Source organism: Branchiostoma lanceolatum, chromosome 1, assembly GCF_035083965.1.
Source record: "Branchiostoma lanceolatum isolate klBraLanc5 chromosome 1, klBraLanc5.hap2, whole genome shotgun sequence".
NCBI lineage: Eukaryota > Metazoa > Chordata > Leptocardii > Amphioxiformes > Branchiostomatidae > Branchiostoma > Branchiostoma lanceolatum.
In genome coordinates this window covers 42,558,586-42,577,777 of record NC_089722.1, presented here as the reverse complement: position 1 = coordinate 42,577,777, position 19,192 = coordinate 42,558,586, and the positions used below count along the sequence as shown (strand labels likewise).

At 42.9% G+C, this 19,192-nt stretch overlaps 2 protein-coding genes across 2 annotated transcripts; both read left to right on the top strand.

Moving 5' to 3' along the window:
- Positions 1-720: 720 nt before the first annotated feature.
- Positions 721-5,941, top strand: LOC136427046 (glutathione hydrolase 1 proenzyme-like). The gene is made up of 3 exons (XM_066415768.1): positions 721-1,229; positions 1,737-1,957; positions 5,742-5,941. Exons 1-3 carry the CDS (start codon positions 1,045-1,047, stop codon positions 5,939-5,941), a joined length of 606 nt encoding a protein of 201 aa, XP_066271865.1. The 5' UTR covers positions 721-1,044.
- Positions 5,942-7,705: 1,764 nt separating this feature from the next.
- On the top strand, positions 7,706-18,052 carry LOC136424038 (glutathione hydrolase 1 proenzyme-like). The gene is made up of 8 exons (XM_066412444.1): positions 7,706-7,861; positions 8,340-8,489; positions 12,138-12,274; positions 12,524-12,711; positions 13,094-13,203; positions 14,268-14,398; positions 15,712-15,834; positions 17,516-18,052. Exons 1-8 carry the CDS (start codon positions 7,744-7,746, stop codon positions 17,654-17,656), a joined length of 1,098 nt encoding a protein of 365 aa, XP_066268541.1. The 5' UTR covers positions 7,706-7,743; the 3' UTR covers positions 17,657-18,052.
- Positions 18,053-19,192: the final 1,140 nt, after the last annotated feature.

Below are 19,192 nucleotides of genomic sequence, written 5' to 3'. Positions count from 1 at the left end.
GATGTGTGGGTCCGGTTGGTTTTTAACGTGTTCAGTTTAGCCATTTTTGTCCAACACACGGTTGGAGACATAACGGAAAGGGGACAAAATAGAAAGCCTGACAAAAGCACCTAAAAACATGTCAAAAACCAGCACTCCTCTGCTCAGAGAGTACACTGCACCAAAACTGCACCACTGCTAGGTATTACCTAGCAAGTATGGACAAGTCACATGTATGTCTTGCAAAATTTGTATGATATGGAGTAAAGATTTATTCTATTCATATATATTGACTGAGTGAGTGAGTGATAGACTGTACCATTTAATCATAACTTTCAATATTTTTGATGACCATGGCCAGTTATAACATATACCAGCACACTATACACATATACTAGTCCTGTACCACCAAATGATTTTTATCCCTCTCTAGACTGGACTCATTGCCCCCCCCCCATCATAACTTTCAAATGGTATGGTGCATGATCACGTTTGCTGAGGGTGATAAGCATGTAAATATTTATCACTCTCCATAATAAGCCTTGATTATTTGGCGAAGATAATGTGTTCGTGGAACTCTAGTTTATTAAAGACATTTGTTTCTGGTCGCTTAACGTTGGCGCCTTAGTGGAAAGGATGTATCAGACAACTCGTGTCAACGTTCTCACGCGCATTGGGCACCGCCACTGGCGGTTTAGATAATTGAATGGCTAAAAACAAGCGGTTGGTCTCCATGTGGGCGATTTAGTTTTACTACTCCACTGCTTCGCAAAAATAATGACATGTCTGCAAAAAGTAGTGTTAGGACACTCCAATAAACAGACACTGCGTCTGGATGGACAGGTTCTTCGTCGTCGCAAGCAAGGACTTTTTCACTTTCTCGCACGCGATCTAAAAACTATATGATTAGATTGTTGGAAGATTCCGCCCGTCTGATTTTGTAGCTGTTGAGATCAAAGTTGCAGAGATCCAAAACGCTCGTGTAATCAATAGAAGTCACATCGTCTATAGACAGACGGTTCTTCGTCGCAGACATGAAGGCCGCCACTTTTCGAGGCGTTTTTTATGATTATCATACTTGCGGCTGTAGCCAATCTACTAGTGAAAGAATACCGCCGACGTCTGTACGGGGATGTTGCCGCGAGACCACCGTGCGCGCGTCCCCAGCCGGCCGGGCTGGACGTCACCGGCGGCCCGTACACACACGGGGCGGTCGCCGCCGACGCTCTGGAATGTTCTGCAATCGGCAGGTACGTTTAAGTTACTTAAACCTCTATCAATTGTACGCCAAGAAAACAGTTACTCAAACAACTGGATATGATTTTTGAAATCTTGCTCACAATCACTGACGAAAAGTAGTGGATGCTACTTGAAACGTCTGACCGTTTCCAAAATCATATCCAGTTGTTTGAGTAACTGCTTTTAATGTTATAGAGTAATGTCCTTTAATATTACATCGAGTTCTAGACTTCGCCGCATTATGATTCATGTAGCATTATGATTATTGTTTGATGACTCAAACCTGAGATTTTCAAATGGAATACAATTACAAATACAGTTACAAGTTTACAACTGTCACAGTTAAATCTTTAAAACTGTCTAACTAGTAGTAGTAATTTACGTTAATGATACTTTGCTTCATTGACGTAAGTATCGAGAGAATCCTGTCTGTAGTAACCACCTCTCCGCATAGACCATATCTTATCAGTCCTCTCAGTGGTGTTATTGGACAGTTTTTACAGTAGGTTGTTTTTCAGGGACATTTTGAAGAAGGGCGGCTCGGCTGTGGACAGCGCCATTGCCACTTTAGCTTGTGTGGAGCTGATTCACGGGCACAGCGTGGGGCTCGGCGGGGGTTTGATCATGACAGTATACAACAAAGAGACAGGCACGGCCCAGGTCATCAACGCCCGGGAAACAGCCCCCTCCGGAGCCTCCACTGACATGTATGGGACGAACACCTCCACGGCTCAGTTCGGTAAGTCAGGGCAATGTGCTGCCGGCCGGATAAGTCGAATCAGTGATTTCGGTCTCATTGGCTTCAGCCTCGTGTTATCTGCGGCACCCATTCTTGAAGAACTATTTTTGTTGTCCGCTCTTTTGCCTGCGCAGTGAGGGTGAAAATGATAATGGATACAGTCAAACCTGGCGCAAGCAACCACTCAGGGGACTGGGTAAAAGTGGTTGCTGAGGAGAGGTGGTTGCTCTCGGCAAGTTGGCTGGTTGATGAAAAAACGTCAAACATTGGAACGAAATACACCTTTAGTTAGTTCCCAGGAAACATATCTACAAGAGATGCACAATCGTTTTTAATCTCCATGCTGTTATGTAAACAAATTTCATTAAACCATTGTTTGACCTTCAGAACTGTGTTTATCTAACAATCGAACATGTTTTTTTGTAGTTGTCTGCTTCTAGAAGAGCCAAAACAGGTGCATTCAGTTTCTATAGTATATATGTCAAAAATCTAACCAGCTCAAATTGTACTTTGCGCAGTATTTATGTGCTGGTTTTAACTGATGACACAAAAAAAGGTGCATTAGCAGATTTTAACTGTAATTCAACTGCTGCCTATCTTTAGAGTGTTGTAACTGGTATTAATGTGAGGAATACAGTGAATAGATAATTGTTTCTGATTCTGGTGTTAAAATTGAATGAACGATAGTGCCAGAGCTTGCAGAAATCCTTAGTTTGAAAAGGTTGCTGCTGGGTTGGATGCTGCTGTCAATCAATTTTGGTTGTTCAGGGGAGGGTGAAGGCCCATTAAGGACTGCAAAAAAGTGGTTGCTGGTTGGGGAAGACAGTTGGTTGCTTGGGAGAGGGTCTTAACTATGTAAAAATTGACGGGACTGTTTCAATGTGTCCTCTGACGGCAGTCTATCTGTGCAACAGTCAGCATAGGGTTCTCCTCACTGCCCAACACTTTCATTTACCACGGTGGTCAAAAAGGCCTTGATTTTTCCTCACTTGTAAAGCATGCATATTGATGAGGAATCGATGTCAATCACCCCTGTCACTACTGGCAACAGTAGCTGATTGGTTTACGCCTTTGCAGGCGGGAACTAGATTTGTTTTGGTTGCACCATGGGCAATAGGGTACGGTATTTATGTTGGGAACCCGCCGCATTACATGTTTTCGCTCACATATGCTCCCGACGACGGTTTCTCCCGTCATCCTTTGCGTCGCTCACTCCGAAATGCCCCCCCCCCCCCATTAGGTTTCTCCCGTCGTACTTTGCGCTAACGCCCTCTACTTTTAAATAATCACAGACAGAGTTCGGCTTCGCCGAACATTGCCGAAAACCGCCGAACACTGTTCGGCTCCGCCGAACACCGAACCCTGTTCGGCTCTCCGAACCCCACGCTCGTGCCTTCGGCATTACTTCGGGTTTTGCTCGTCACGATCGGAACTTCGGCTGCTATATTCAAGGACAATACCTTTGCCTACTGCCTGTGGTTGCACCAAGCCAAGCAGGATTTTGCCCGCGAACTTGTCCTTTTCAAATGCACGCCTTGTCTCCGCCTCTATTGTTCTCTGGTTAACACATTAACAATACCCCAGCTTTCATTTCAATCATTCCCACGCTCTCAAGCTTCATACTGACACCACCGTTTCAATTCTTTCTTAGCTATATTTTGGACTATCCTACCACACAGAACGCCCAAACTAAGGCCATCAAGAAATCGCAGTTTCCGCCATAACTCACCGTAATTCCCGGCCGAGGGTTCTAGATTATATGCGTAACCGCCGGAGACGCCGCAGAACCCGCCGATATGATAAACAATACCCCGGCCTTTACTCCGTACATAACTTTCTTAAACACGCAGAAATTTAAAATTAACAAATAGAATTCGAATAGTTCAAAGATGAAGTCGAATATTTTCATTGTAAACAAAAACATTGAATTTTACCACATACAGAGACCCCAAAACGTAGCACTCACCTTGATACATTTGCGTGTTTGACAATAACTGGTGTACCGACGTGTCTGGCGCTGTCCTACACAGCCACTCAATAATCACACCCTACGTTTTCCGATCTAAAAACGTATTCTTTCTAATAACAAACTCCTTCTCGTCTTTTTTGTACTATAACGCGGTCTAAAGACCGTAATTCCATCGTGGTAAAAGTGTACACGCCAGCGTTTGATATGCCGAATGTGTCGGCTTGTGCTGACACTAAAAATTTCCTGGCAGCTTTGACTGGTAGAAAAAAAAATGGTGCATTCCTATACAAAGGAGATGTACGTTGTATAAAAATACGCATGAGTAAATCAATGAGTAAATCAACTACTGGGGAAATACGGAAGAGATCAGAGCAAGGAGGTGATCAGAGTGTGATTGTTTGACAGCAGAACTGGATTTTCCTTTGTTTTCAAACCGACGCCATGTTCCGACGCCATGTTCTGGTTTCTTCAGATAACACACTTGCGGGTCTTATTCGTGTATTTTTTTAAACATTATTTTACCCACGCGTATTTCAATCACCAATGGTACCGTTCAGGCGTCTTTTTATTAGAAATTGGTCGAGGTTTCTGTCTCTACAAACCCTCGCGGCCTCGTTGGTAGTCGAAATTCGCGGGTAATTATCTCGCTTGGTCCGGGCGACAAATACAATGGAGGTATTTCCCACTCATTTGCATCTGGATTAACCGCCCCAGAACAGACGCTAGCGAAGTACTGTGATCTTTACCGACAAGCTCATTATCTTTCCAGAACATAACCATTCTTCCACGTGAAATTCTAAATAAAGCGTGCGATTCGTATTTTGTGTGATATCTCCCGATACCAACGCTAGAATTCGACAAAAAAACAACCGTCCGAAAGCCAACTATCTAGCCGCCATCTTGAAAAAAAATTATAAGATTCTATTGGGCCGATAGGGAACTATGGGAGAAGACGTCCAAACAAATTGGCGAAATAAGTTAAAATCTCTCAGACATCAAGAACTACTCAATAGAAATTGGATTCAAAGATCCTAAAGTCTAAAATATGTATAAAACTATTGTTTGCTACGTAAATTAGACCAAAAAGTCCATAGGTTCAAAGTTCAATTACCGAAAGCAACCTATACATACACGTATCAAACGCGGGTAATTTGAAGCGCCGTGTTCGCGGTCAACTCGTATATTGTACAGATTTTCAAAGCGAACTAATGTAGTTTGCGTGTGCATGTATTTTTTCTTATTGCGATAATCAGATCATGCATTATTTTGTGCAAGATTTGCGTTGTTGCTATTTTATACCGCCCGGCTAATGGCACCCCCGCTTGTGGGCGGGAAACTTTTGCATAACAACGCTGACAGATCCATAGCAACGTGACCACCGTGTACCCATCCAACAGTCAAAATAAATCTACTCTTATCTGTAGCTGTGAACATAACATTCCTCCACACACTGTTTCATTCACGATGCGGACGACACCACCGCAAACGGGTTTGGCGCTGAGCTGAGTATTTAACACATTTTTTTCTACAACCCACTCGCATAAGCAGGCCTGGTGCTCGCTCCATGCGATTGCAGTTATGATGAATTGGGTATCATAGGAAAGGAAATTACACAAGCTTTCCACCGATATATAATGCATTGAAATTGATAAAGAAACAACGAAAATATGATCAACCAAAGTAAAGTTTCCAAACTTTTTTGTGCCTAGTGTATATAAACTATGTGGAAATACGAATGCACAAGCACAGAAATAGACAAATACACGGAACTCAAAACCAGAAATAACGATTCACAGACATACTTGTGTTTTGCAGGAGGGTTGGCTGTTGCGGTGCCGGGCCAGGTCCTCGGGTACTGGGAGGCCCACCAGAGGTACGGGAAGCTGCCGTGGAGAGACCTGTTCCAACCGGCTATACGGATGGCCGAGGAGGGGTTCTGCATCGGCAGACCGTTGGAGAACGCGATCAACAAGAACCTGAAATTCATCAACGATCCGAAGAATCACCTGTGGTGAGTTATTGGCAGCATCACCCTCTTTCATTGATAACGTGTTTCTGGGACGTTTCTTGACTAGTATTCAGGGCACATAAATGTTTTATTTTTTACAAACTCTCTGGCATGACTTGACTTTGTCCAGGTGAGTACTACTTTAAACGGCAATGACGTTGCTGACATTTAGTTCCAGGATTCTTTCTTGTCTACTCTGGCTGAATTTGGATATATCTACGCGGCCAAGAAGGGTGAACGAAATCAAACACACACAGTATGGAATACCGAAAAATAGGTCATTCATTTTGGTCCGTACAAAGTCTGCATTTGTAAGAATCGTGACATCCTTTCAGTCCAGACAGATTACCATTATCTGTAATTGCAAATTGACATAATTGCTGCACTATCTGGATCCAGTCTAGGTCACTGAAGACCTATTCTTCACTAAGTGCTGCTCCTGGCTACATGCCAGTTCGCAATCTCACTCACTCTCACTCACTCACTCCCAAAGCTTCGCAATCTACGGCAGTACAATCTATTGTAAAAGTTTAACTTTGAATCAAAGGAGCTAAGTCATAGCTGATCGAACCTCTGTTGATAAAAGACATCGAATTTTGCATCTAATGTACTTATCCAAGAACTGGATTTCAGTCTAGCAGTCTGGATGCTGATTAAGACACGGATGGATAGACATGTGGTGGGACAAGGATCGGCCCCAAGCACAAAATATGTATTCGACACGAGCAGCCGCCCATAATTACTCATGAACATAATTCATAATTACAGGGTGCAAACATGTACTTATGTCCTTTAATCTATTGAATATTATTTCCGCACTACTTCGTCTCCAGTCCCTAGAAGGGAAATGATCGTCTGACCTGAATATAAGCCCCTTCACAGCCGTGGAGTTTGACACTATCTGTGCTCAAATTCCTATGTCAAATTCCGAGGTCGTGAAAATCAACAATCTACGGTCTTTAGAAACAGCTGTGCAAACTCAAGAATAGTCATATAGTTGACTTGCTTTCCTTAAGGAAACAAACAGGGCGGATCGACAAAACTAAACACACAGAGTATGCCAAATTATGCATTGTTCATTTTTCCTGTTTCATATCTTTGCCTTTGATGTTGGAATTGACTCTCGCATTCTACGACATTATCATCCCTTTGCCATTTTTCGGGGTGCAATTTACACCATATATTTTCTCATTGTGCAGCTGAGTTGTATGATGTAAGGTATGACCCAAAACGTTTTTTATTTGAAACGGACGAAATATGATGCGCCCGCGGATGGCATCTACACAATCAAATCAGCATGGCCTCACTTTTCTTACAAATACAGATATGGTGCATCTTCCACTAATCATGCACTTAACATTTCTACACCCAATTTCTGGCATTAGGTTGATTATCTTTTTCTCATTCTTTATTTGTATTCAGTTATTTGATTGCTGTAAAAGGTGTCATCATTGATTTCTCTTCTTTATCTATATTAAGTTATTTGAATGTTGTTTAAAAAAGTGTTATCATTGATTTCTTTTCTTTATCTATATTGAGTTATCTGATTGCTGTAAAAGAGTGTTATCATTGATTTCTCTCCTGTGTATTGTGTTAGTTGGCTGGTTATCTGTTGATTCGTGATTACTTTTTCATTTGTTTGTTGTGTCATGCTTTTGCTTTGGATCCGTGGTTTATGTGTTGCCTTATTGTATCATTATTTTGTTTTATTTGTTATTTTGCAAAATGAATTTAAAAAAAAAAAATCTTCACCTATTGCCCCACAGTGACGTGTTGTGTGACGAGAATAACAACGTCTTGACTGCGAACATGATCATGCAGCGGCCGCAGCTTGCAGCAACGCTCCGTGCGGTTGCTGATGGAGGTGCAGACGCCTTCTACACAGGCAAGATCGCCAGGAATCTAGTGAAGGACATTCAGGACGCAGGTATTTTCCTTGTATCCCACTAATCATGAGTAATCTGATGATTAAGGTCATCCTAATCACATCATGATAAAGCCGAGACTCAATTTCTGTCATCGAAAGACATAACTAAAAGACAAGGACAACAAGGTCTTATTCGTCGGTCAATCAACATGTAAAGGCGAAAAGATGTTAGAATATTTGACCTTGATATCTGAGCTTGTAAAGATTTTTCTTGCCCAGAGAAGATTGTCGTCACGTTAGCTTGAAAGTACAAACAGACTAGCAGTCTGCGATTCCACACAACTACATGAATTTGTTTAAGGTCTACCTTACCCTAGGCCTTAGATCCTCCAGCAGAGTAAGGCACTAGAACTTCATGAGTGAGATCCATTTCTTTGCCGCTTCTCGCATGCGTTGCCATACCTTGTCTGCAATGTTTCATGCGTTTGAAATAGCACAGGGATAAAGCTGCTTACATTTTACTCTGTATTTTTACCAGGTGGCATCATCACAGAGCAGGACCTCCGTGACTACCAGGTGGACATATCGGAACCTCTGAAGATTTCTCTGGAGGGTGGGCTGACCCTGCTGTCCCCACAACCGCCGGGAGGGGGCGCTGTGCTGAGTCTCATGCTAAACATCTTGGACGGTGAGAAACAATAATAGCAGTATTGATAATCATAACAATAGTTTTAATAGTATCTGTATCTGTATCTATATAGCCGGTATGACCGCCATTAGACGTAGCACACCAGCTTCGCAGGCACGCGGCGCAACAACAGCTGGCTATATTACACCGAACGGTCTGTTTCACCTAGTCTTTGCATATCTGACTGCAGCCGGTATTTAGTGAGGAAGCTCCTACGGTACTTGAAGACAACGAGTTTCATTCTACTATGGTTCTCGGAAAAAACGCATTTTTGAACACATCAATAGGACCATCCGAAGTATAGGACGAAGTATAAGTTATATTATAAGCGGTAGCAGTGGTAGTATATAGTAGTAATAGTAGTTGTAGTAGTAGCAGCAGCAGAAGTATTAGCAGTAGTATTAGTAGTAGTATTAGTAGTAGTAGTAGTAGGTTTGGAAGTAGTAAAAGGTAGTAATCGTAGTAGAAATGGTAGTAGCAGATTGAAGTAGTAATGGATTATTGATTGAGTCACATTCACACATGTCGCGAACAATGGCAGCCCATTTGCTGAATTGGAGCTCGATCATTACAATTTATAGGACAGCAAAAACAACAACTTGATAATTCATCAAAATATTTGAATATCACCGTGTACCAAGACAACATTGGGGATAAGGAATTTGATTTGTGATTTGTGATTTTTTGATTTATTGAAATTGCAAACGATACAATACACGTGGGCCACAGGCAGCTGTTGCTGGTGTCGTGGCCCACACACAAGACAATACAAATCACATAGACTGCAAATAAATAAACAGTGGTAAATACAATCTAAAAAGCAGCGTAATAAATATAAATATACCTAACTATCACTTCGTATTGCTACAAACACTGGTCCATGCGGCGTCTGGCCGCCAGGATGTTATCAAGTCTGGGGCCGTTTCTTCTTCGTGCCTGATGCCTCGGCTGAGTTAGGAGGTGGGCCTTGCACATGTTCTTAAAAGTGCTCAGACTGGGCGCTTCCTTCACTACCTGAGGCAACTGGTTCCAGAGTCTGGATGCGTGAGGAATAAAGCTTGACTTGTAGATCTGGGTCCTGCAGCGAGGCAAGTGGAGGTGCCCAGAGTTACGGAGCTGTACATGTGTTCGTTCCCCTCGTGTGACAGGTATCAGCGGTTGTAGGTGGGTTGGGACTAGACCTTTCACCAGCTTGTACATGAGAATCAAGGAGTGAAAGTGTCGTCTGGTAGATAGACTGTCTCATTCGAGCTCCTGCAAGACAATGCTGGAGGGTGTACGTCTCGAGGCTCCAGTGATAAGGCAACCTGCTTGGTACTGAACTCTCTCCAGTATCTTGCTTGCAGAACAAGGTAGGTCCCCAAACAGTACCGAGGCATATTCAAGTTTGGGTCTAACCATTGTGTTATACGCCACCTCAAGGGCCTCCCGGGATAACTTGTCGCGGAGTTTCCACAGAAATCCAAGGGTGCTCCTGGCCTTGTTGGATGTGGTCTGGACGTGTTCGGTCCAGCGTAAGGTCTGGTGGATGGTGGCACCTAGGTGGGTGTAGAAGGGCACTTCTTCAACTATCTGTCCTGCAATGTAGATAGGGGGGAGCTGTACTCTACTGCGAGGGGACTTGATGCAGAGGACCTTGCATTTATCTGGATGTAACTGAAGTCCCCAGTCGAGGAACCAAGTGGACACGAGCTGAAGGTCGGTGTTTGTTGTGCTGGCCACCACCTGGGCAGTAGGTCCAGAGTTGGAGAGCGACGTGTCGTCCGCGAAGCAGTTGATGTTGGAGGAGCAGGGCAGTTCTTTTATGTCGTTGATGAACACAAGGAACAGTAGCGGCCCCAGTATACTTCCTTGTGGCACGCCTGCCCGTGTATACCCCCAAGCAGATGCTATGCCATTTATCACAACACGTTGCAGTCGGTCCACGAGGTAGTCGGAGAACCACTTGTTAAGGGGTCCCTTGATCCCGTAACGAGAGAGTTTATAAATAAGACCATCATGCCAGACGGTGTCGAATGCTCGTCGAACATCCAAGAAGACCGCAGCTGTACATGAAATGTTGGGGTCATCGATGGACTTTGCCCATTCGTCTACAAGCCGCATTAGCTGCGGTACAGTTCCGTCACCTTTTTTAAACCCGGACTGGTTGATGTTGATCAGGTTGTTGTTCATGAGATAGGTGTAGAGACGATTGTGAACAAGTCTCTCCAGAACTTTTGGAACTGTAGGAAGTAGCGCGATGGGCCTGTAGTTGGAGGGATTGGTACGGTCTCCTTTCTTATACACTGGTGTGACGTTACACTGTTTCCACTCTGTTGGTAGCTGGCTTGTTGAGAGTGAAAGGTTGAAAAGATTACACAGTGAGGTGCTAATGACCGGTGCTGCCTCCCTGAGGAGTCGGTTAGGAATCCCGTCGGGCCCCGGGGCTTTGTTAGGGTGCAGCCCATGTAGAACCTCTTGGACTTCGTCTACCGATAATACAATTGTACTGAGGTCTTCGTTGGTAAACATGGGAAGTCTAACGGTTCTGTCGGGGTGGGTGGCTTCTCTTGTGACATTAACGAAGATGTCATTGAACAGTTCGACCTTGTCCTTGTCCTTCGCCACCACTGTACCGTCAACGGAAAGTGCAGGGATGCTGGTCTTGCCCTTTCCAGTAGCTTGCTTAAGAACTGACCAAAAGACCTGAGCATCTTTGGCGGATCTTAAACGTTCGCTTACGGTAGAGTAATACTCGGCCTCGGCTTGCCGAAGATCCTTAGTCAGGCGGTTCTTGGTCTTTGTGTAGCATTTCCAATTTCACTGGTTGGGGATGCCTTGAAGGTGTTGTACAAGTTGGTTTTGTGACTAATTGCCTCCAGTAACTCAGGGGTGATCCAAGGCTTACGTGCACCTGTAACCCTTGTGTACTTGTTGGGGATGGTGTTTTTAGCAACATTTAAGAACTTGGTCTTCCAAGCATTCCATTTCTCATCTATGGAACCTTGCATACAGAGATCCCAATTGACCTTACTAAGTTCAGCTCTAAATACATCAAAATTTGCACGATTGTACAACCATACGTGTTTCCTGGTAGTGCGCATGGCAGGAATGGATAAGTTGAGTTTACAAGTTATAACAGCATGATCAGAATTACCAACAGGTGCTAGAGTAGACATGTTAATAATTTTGGAAGGGTCAGAGAGTATGATGAGGTCAAGAGTACTTTGGCAGGTAGGAGTAGATCGAGTTGGCTGGTGCTGACACTGGTACAGACCGTACCTCTCAATGATATCTACTAGGTTTAGCGCATGGTTGTCAGTTGTTGTGTCATCCCAGTCTCTGTGATGACAGTTGAAATCTCCAGTGATAACGATCATGCCTTTTTCTTTGGATGCTATGGATGTGGAGTATATGCATTTAGCATTTACATGTATGCATTTAGAATGCAACAGTAGCAGTTGTAGTAGTAGAAGGAGGTGTTGTATACGTAGTAACTGTAGTAGTAGTAGTAGTTGTAGTAGTAGTAGTAGTAGTAGTAGTAGTAGTAGTAGTAGTAGTAGCAGATGTTGGTTGGTGTATTTCGTTCTCTAGAAATCCTGAATGTAAATGAACCTACTCAAAACAACGTTACGCACAAGTCATAGCGTTCTTACTTCCATATTGCAGGTTACGGTTTGAACGCCTCCAGTGTGGACGGGGTCGATAACCAGGTCCTGACCTACCACAGGATGGTGGAGGCCTTCAAGTTCGCCTTCGCCAAAAGAACTGAGCTGGGAGATAGCAACTTCGTCAACGTACAAGAGGTGAGGACATAGACTTCAGGAACCTTTTGATTCGATACATCATGATTTACTATTATATCTTGTCGTTCAGGAGGTGAGGAAATATCTGTTGCCGTCCGTGTAGATTATACGAATGAATGATTTCTCAAGTCTTTGCAGTCTTAGAACCATCCTACCTAAAACAAAAATGTCGCCACTGCCTCCCTGCTTTTCAATCGTCGTAACCTCCCTCCTCTTAAAGACATGCATTGGCTTTGCCGTGGCATGCAGATGGTGAAGAAGATGACGTCCAAGTCGTTTGCTGAGTCCCTGCGGCTTCAGATCAGCGACACGGAGACGCACGACTGGCGGTACTACGACCCGGTGTACTACGTGCCCGAGGACGGCGGTACAACCCACGTCTCCGTCCTGGGACCGGGAAACGACGCAGTGTCACTATCCAGCACCATCAACCGATAGTAAGGAGCAGTTACTCCCACACACTGTCCAATTTATTGTCTGTTGTTCAAAGTCTTCTCGTGACGGTTAGATATACCGCCGCCGTGTCACTATCCACCATCAACTGGTAGTAAGGAATGGTCCTCAAAGAGGAATCTTGTGATATAACACTGTCACACATTCAGAGCGCTTTTGCACACACACAATCACAAACAAACAAACAAACACACACACAAACACACACACACACAAACACACACACACACACACATACACAAACACATACACACACACACACACACACGCACACACAAACACACTCACATACACATCCATGCATTCTGGTAAAGATATCCTGATTTTGACAAAATTGGTGAAAAAAAACACTTGTTTTCTTCCCAGTTTTGGGTCAAAGTTCCGCTCAGCGTCCACAGGAATCATCCTCAACAACCAGATGAGAGACTTCAACTTCCCAGGGATGAGCATTCCCCACTACATCCCCTCAAGCCCAGGTAAAAAAAAAAAAATTAACATGGAAATATACAGAATACAGAATTGCCTAAGGAAAACATCTACCAAGGGACTGGACCGTGATAACGTTTGATACGGGCGATATTCTTCTTTCCATAGAATCATTCGAACGCGTGCACCACTATCGAAAATTGGAATATCGGATTCGGACCTTGGAACTAGTGCTGTTACATTTTTAATCAGGATGCTCCACATTTTATTAACTTATGATGCATTTTGCATTGGAATGTGTGTTTTCTTGGGTAGGCCTGACATGAATAAAATACAACACAGTGTATTCCGCACCACTCTTGGTCCCAGTCCTCACCATACCCACCAAGTAGTTGTCTACTCGTGGTGAAAACAGCTTTTGTGTTGTGGGCGTGTCGTGACCGGTCCTTGCCCTGCCATATGTGTGTCCATTCATTTCTTAAACAGTGCACAGACTGATGTACAGTTCTTGGATAGGTACAGTAGATGCAAAAGTCGATGCCTTTTATAAACGAAGGTTAGATCAGCTGTGACGTATGGCTTTATATGAGTCTCCTTTGATTTAAAGTTAAACTTTTACAGCAGATTGTGCTGCCCTATATTGTGGATTGCTTGGGGCAGCGATTATATGAGTAAGAGTGCTCGATCGAGTGAATAAGGTCAATTCACAATTACAGACACTGCTGACCTGTTTGACTCAAAGGTTGCTTTTCTTGTCACCATTCTTATCATTCATGCAAATGCACACTTTGTACGGATCCTATCATGCTCAAATATGAATTAGAGTGATTGATCGAGAGAATTAGGTCAATTTACAATTACAGACACTGGTGACCTGTATAACTCAAAGGTTGTCACCATTATTATAGCTTAGGAGCAAATGCAAACATCCCCCCCTCTCTCTCTCTCTCTCTCTCTCTCTCTCTCTCTCTCTCTCTCTCTATATATATATATATATATATATATATATATATATTTATATTTATATATATACAGTACATAATTAGACATATCTATTAGCAGATCATGCTTATAAGCGCATAACCAGGGTAATCGATACCTTCTCGTCACACAGCGAACTTCATCGAACCAGGAAAGCGGCCCATGTCGTCCATGGCCCCCTTCATCGTGCTGAATAGTACCGGTGACGTCAGACTAGTCCTGGGAGCCGCTGGTGGGATACGGGTTCAGACGGCCTTAGCATATGTGAGTCGACAAACGTGGATTCCTTACTACGTAACGTACCTTTAAGATGAAGAGCGTTAGATTAGGGTCTCTCAACGATGGACAAAGTCACGTCATTCTCTTGATATCAAAACGTTTACCTGTCGTCTTTGTTGAATGACCGCAACTTTCTGGTACATGATTCAACAACATTGATAACAAACTATCTACTTACCAAAAATCATGACCATCTATCAAGCCCTTCTGGAGTTATTCTCTTTCAAAGTCTCAAGCGCAACCTTTTCCTGCAGTTCTAAAAAAGCCGCTAGGGGGCCCAAACCCATCTATCTACCACTCAAAAATGAGTTCCATAGCATGTCCAGAACACGATATATCAAAACAGGAAGTTCCGCCGCAGTACCGTAAGAAGCCGCTAGGGAGCCCAAAATCTAATCGTTTTCAGGTCTCATCAAAACCTACCAACATACCAAATACCAAAACAATCCATCCAGACATTATCGAGTTATGCTGGTCCACCACACACACACACACACAAACAAACGCTACCCTATGCATAACCTTCTCGGCGAAGGTAACTATCTGGATAACATAGAAGAAGAATGTGAACATTTCAAAGCTCTCAAATCGTTCAATTGAATATCTTCGGCATCTGATGGGTTGTCGATTGCAAACGCATGGAAAAAGATGGTGCTATTTTCAACATATACATGTATTAAAATCGGTGAATAGTTTCATCAGGTCGGTAAGTTTCTGAATAAAAAGACTATTTTTACACAACCAAGAGATTTATTCCACCGTTTCAAGCAACACCTGTGCTGCATTGCAAAGTGAACCAGTCAGAATTGCCTTGAAGAGGGTGACAGATGGTCACCGAAACGTCGGTGGGATAAATCTCTTGGTTGTGTAAAGATAGTATTTTTATTCATATATATGTAATGTTAGTCAGTACCAGAATATGATATGCTATGTTTATTTCCTTTACCTTGTAATATTATTATTATTGTTATCTAAACTAGTGTTGTGTTAATTTCCATTGCTTATGTATCTGTCTGTCCATAGAGATGTCGACTCTCTAATATCAGCTGGGCTGCCCTGAGAGTCAGTGTAATGTACTGTTGCATTTGAAATAGATAAATAAATAAATAAATAAATAAATAAATAAATAAATGTTTATTTCCTTTGCCTAATCACCATCATCATCGAGGCATCTGCGCAACAGGCGACTGTGAGTTTCGACCAGTTCCTGCCATCGTTGGCCAGTTGTGTGAGTTGTCCATAGTTGCCTCTTAGAATCAGCTGCATAGTAAATAACTTACGATTCTCTCCTTCAATAGGCGGCGATGCATTACCTTCGCTTTGGCACGAGCCTGGCCTCGGCCATAGAACTACCACGCCTGCACCACGCGCTGTTGCCGCACAAGATCATCTCAGAAGAGATCAGGCCGTTCCAACCAAAGGTGGGTGGTCACATCGTTTGGAATTCGATGAAAGAATGCCATGCTGTTCATAAATGTGTTGTCACTTATCCTCCCGGATAACTTAACTATGAAGAGCAACCGACCGACCAGCTAAACAAACAAACAAACGAACATATTCTCAAATTGGGTTATTTCTACCAATAGCTTGTACCAAACAGTGCCTTGTGGGAGCAACATAAGAATGTAAAAGCTAGGTGTTGTTATAACAGCAACTCGATGTTTGACCCGCCATTTATCCAAGCCATGAAGTCCAATACCGACTTCATCGTGAAATTGGAAATGCCTGCAAACTGAATTTCTCCTCTCGTTGTGGGCAGTTCTGTAGTTAGAGGTCGCTCACCCGGAATGCACGCAACTGGAAAAGGTCAATGGACCCCGTCTGACCATACGCGGTGTCCTCTGTTTGTGGTTATTGGAGCGCGCTAGCGTCTTAATAATTTTTGCAGACATGTCGTTTGATTATACGCAGTGTCCTCTGTCTGTGGTTATTGGTGCGTCCTAATACTTTCTGCAGACATGTCATTATTTTTGCGAAGCAGTGAAACTAAAACGCCCACATGGAGACCAACCACTTTATTTTTAGCTATTCAATTATCTAAACCGCCAGTGGCGGTGCCCAATGCGCATGAGAACGTTGACACGAGTTGTCTGATACATCCTTTCCACTAAGGCCGCAAATCTTAAGCGACCAGAAACAAATGTCTTTAATAAATAAGTATTTACCTTCGCTCAGAAGGTTGTGTTTTGCACCGCGTTCGTGTGTGTATGTGTGTATATATATATATATATAGATATATAGATATAGATATATATATAGAGAGAGAGATGTTTGCATTGTCATCTAATTGATATAATTGCCCCCAAGCTATAATAATGGTGTCAACCTTTGAGTTAAACAGGTCACCAGTGTCTGTAATAATTGTAAATTGACCTAATTCACTCGATCAGTCACTCGAATTCATATTTGAGCATGATAGGATCCGTACAAAGTGTGCATTTGCAGATAAGAATGATGACAACCTTTGAGTTAAACAGGTCACCAGTGTCTGTTATTGTACATTGACATAATTCACTCGATTGATCACTCTGAATCATATAATCGCTGCCCCAAGCAATCCACAATATACGGCAGTACAATCTGTGAACAATATAACCCGAGAATGTCTAGGTGGATTGACTTCATACTTGTTTATGATTTTTCGTGTTTCTTAAGCCGGCGTCACATGCAAGCGTCGGCCGAATTTGCAGATCGCCCGAAGCTTACCGAATTTCAAAATACGAGCGTCGACCGTATTTTCCAATGAAAACCTCGGGTGACGTCCGTAGAACACTACATGTAAAAAAATAAAAAGCCCCCATGAGATGGTACCATCACTTGGACATGGACGAATTCAGAATCGACTAACCTGATAAAAGGCCCATATGTCGATCAACTTTGATTTCTAAAAATCGCCCGAAGCCCGCGTAATCGACCGAATTTCTTATTGGTCAAAAAGAGCCAGGGGGATCTGCTTGAACAATGAACCTGTAAATACTGTCCACAACATCTGTAATGTCAGTCACAGCTTGTGAAAGTTTAGCTCAACTGCTCATTGAGTTCATTTATCTGCACTGGTTCAATATCACTTATTGTATTCAATGTATCATCTTCCTATTGCAGGAAGTGTTCGATCGCCTGTCGGAGATCCACGTGACGCGTAACTCCTCTGCCATAGCCGTGCTGCAGGGCGTCATACAGGAGGGGTCCTCTATATTCGCACACTCCGATTCCAGGAAGGACGGCTACGCTGCAGGGTTCTGATCACAACCAGCGTGTCCAGGACAAAGGATTAAAAAATATAAAAATTCTGCTGCAGTACCAACGAAAATCACTGGGGTGGGCTGAGCAAAAATAAAGTTAACCTTCATTTTCCCAAGACATACCCACATACCAAATATCCTTACAGTACAGTAAGTTATGCTGACCACATGCACCTGGAAACACAAACACATAGGCATAGATATATACACATACACAGACACACACACACACACACACACACACACATACACACACACACACACACACACACACACACACACACACACACATACATATACATATACGCTTACGCATACACAATGTATTACACATACACTTACACATACACATACACATCCATACTGTTTTCACATTCGTCAATAAAGTGGGAAACTTCTCAAAAGTCCTGTGTGCGGCCAGTTCTTTACAGTATTTAAAGTTAGAACATAGCATGCTTACGTGTCCTATTGACAACTGAAAAAGCTTCTGGCATTTACACCATATCAAATAAAATGTTTAAGAAACGGCGCAAAACAATCGTGTCAGACGTTGGTGACTATTGCATACTATAAAGCTTCCGATTCAACGACATCTATACTTACTGCGGTATTTCTTTCACATCTTCGAGTAAATTCATAACAGCAGGAAGCCATGAGAGCAGTTTTAAGCTCAGGGCTCCCCTGCACTCCAACAAAACGTTTCAATCAACATAATAAGTATTAAAGTCTATGTAGTAAATAAGCATACTTATCTTGCATATTCAGAAAATTAGCAAGAAACACAGACAAAAAATATACCTGCAAAGCAGCCAATCTAAGAAAAGCTACTTTATCTGAACACATTCTTCAATTTGTGTTTTAGAGATAGCGCCCTTCAGTCGAACTGCAGAGCTCTATGCGCATCGGTTCTGCGCAGCCTTCTCTAAGACGGCTTTTTCCGGGTCACGGCCGGACCCGGGTTGGACCCTGCTGCATGGGTGTAAACAACTACCTGTGGTGCAAGAAAAAGACCTCAGACCTATATAATGTTTACACTTTTTCACATCTACAGGATTTGCCTAGTATAACCATGTAGATATTTCGTGCATTGTACAAAGACAGCGAACGCTGTGGTCTTCGAAACATGAATTCAAATCAGAGGTCACGGATCAGAGGCCTAGGTCAGAGGTCACGCTCCAAAATGGTCGCCATTTTGTCAGCTGGGGAGTAAGCTCTCTCAATTTCTACAATTATATCTTGTGTAATCATTCCAACTAAGTACACAAATCGATAAACATTCTTTTTATCTTCATTTCACAAAAAAAGAAATCGGCATGAGGCCATGTTGATTTGATTATATCAATGACATCCACGGTCGCATAAATTTTCGTCCGTTTCCAAAATTAGATAAGAAAGTTTTCGGCCATTGCTTAAATCGTTCAAAGCTGCTGCACAATAAGAGAATATATGTAAGAGAAATATAAGAAATAGGAAAACGGATACTATAAACGTAGTAGAAAGCCAAGGTTAATCCCAACATCAAAGACGAAGATGTGGA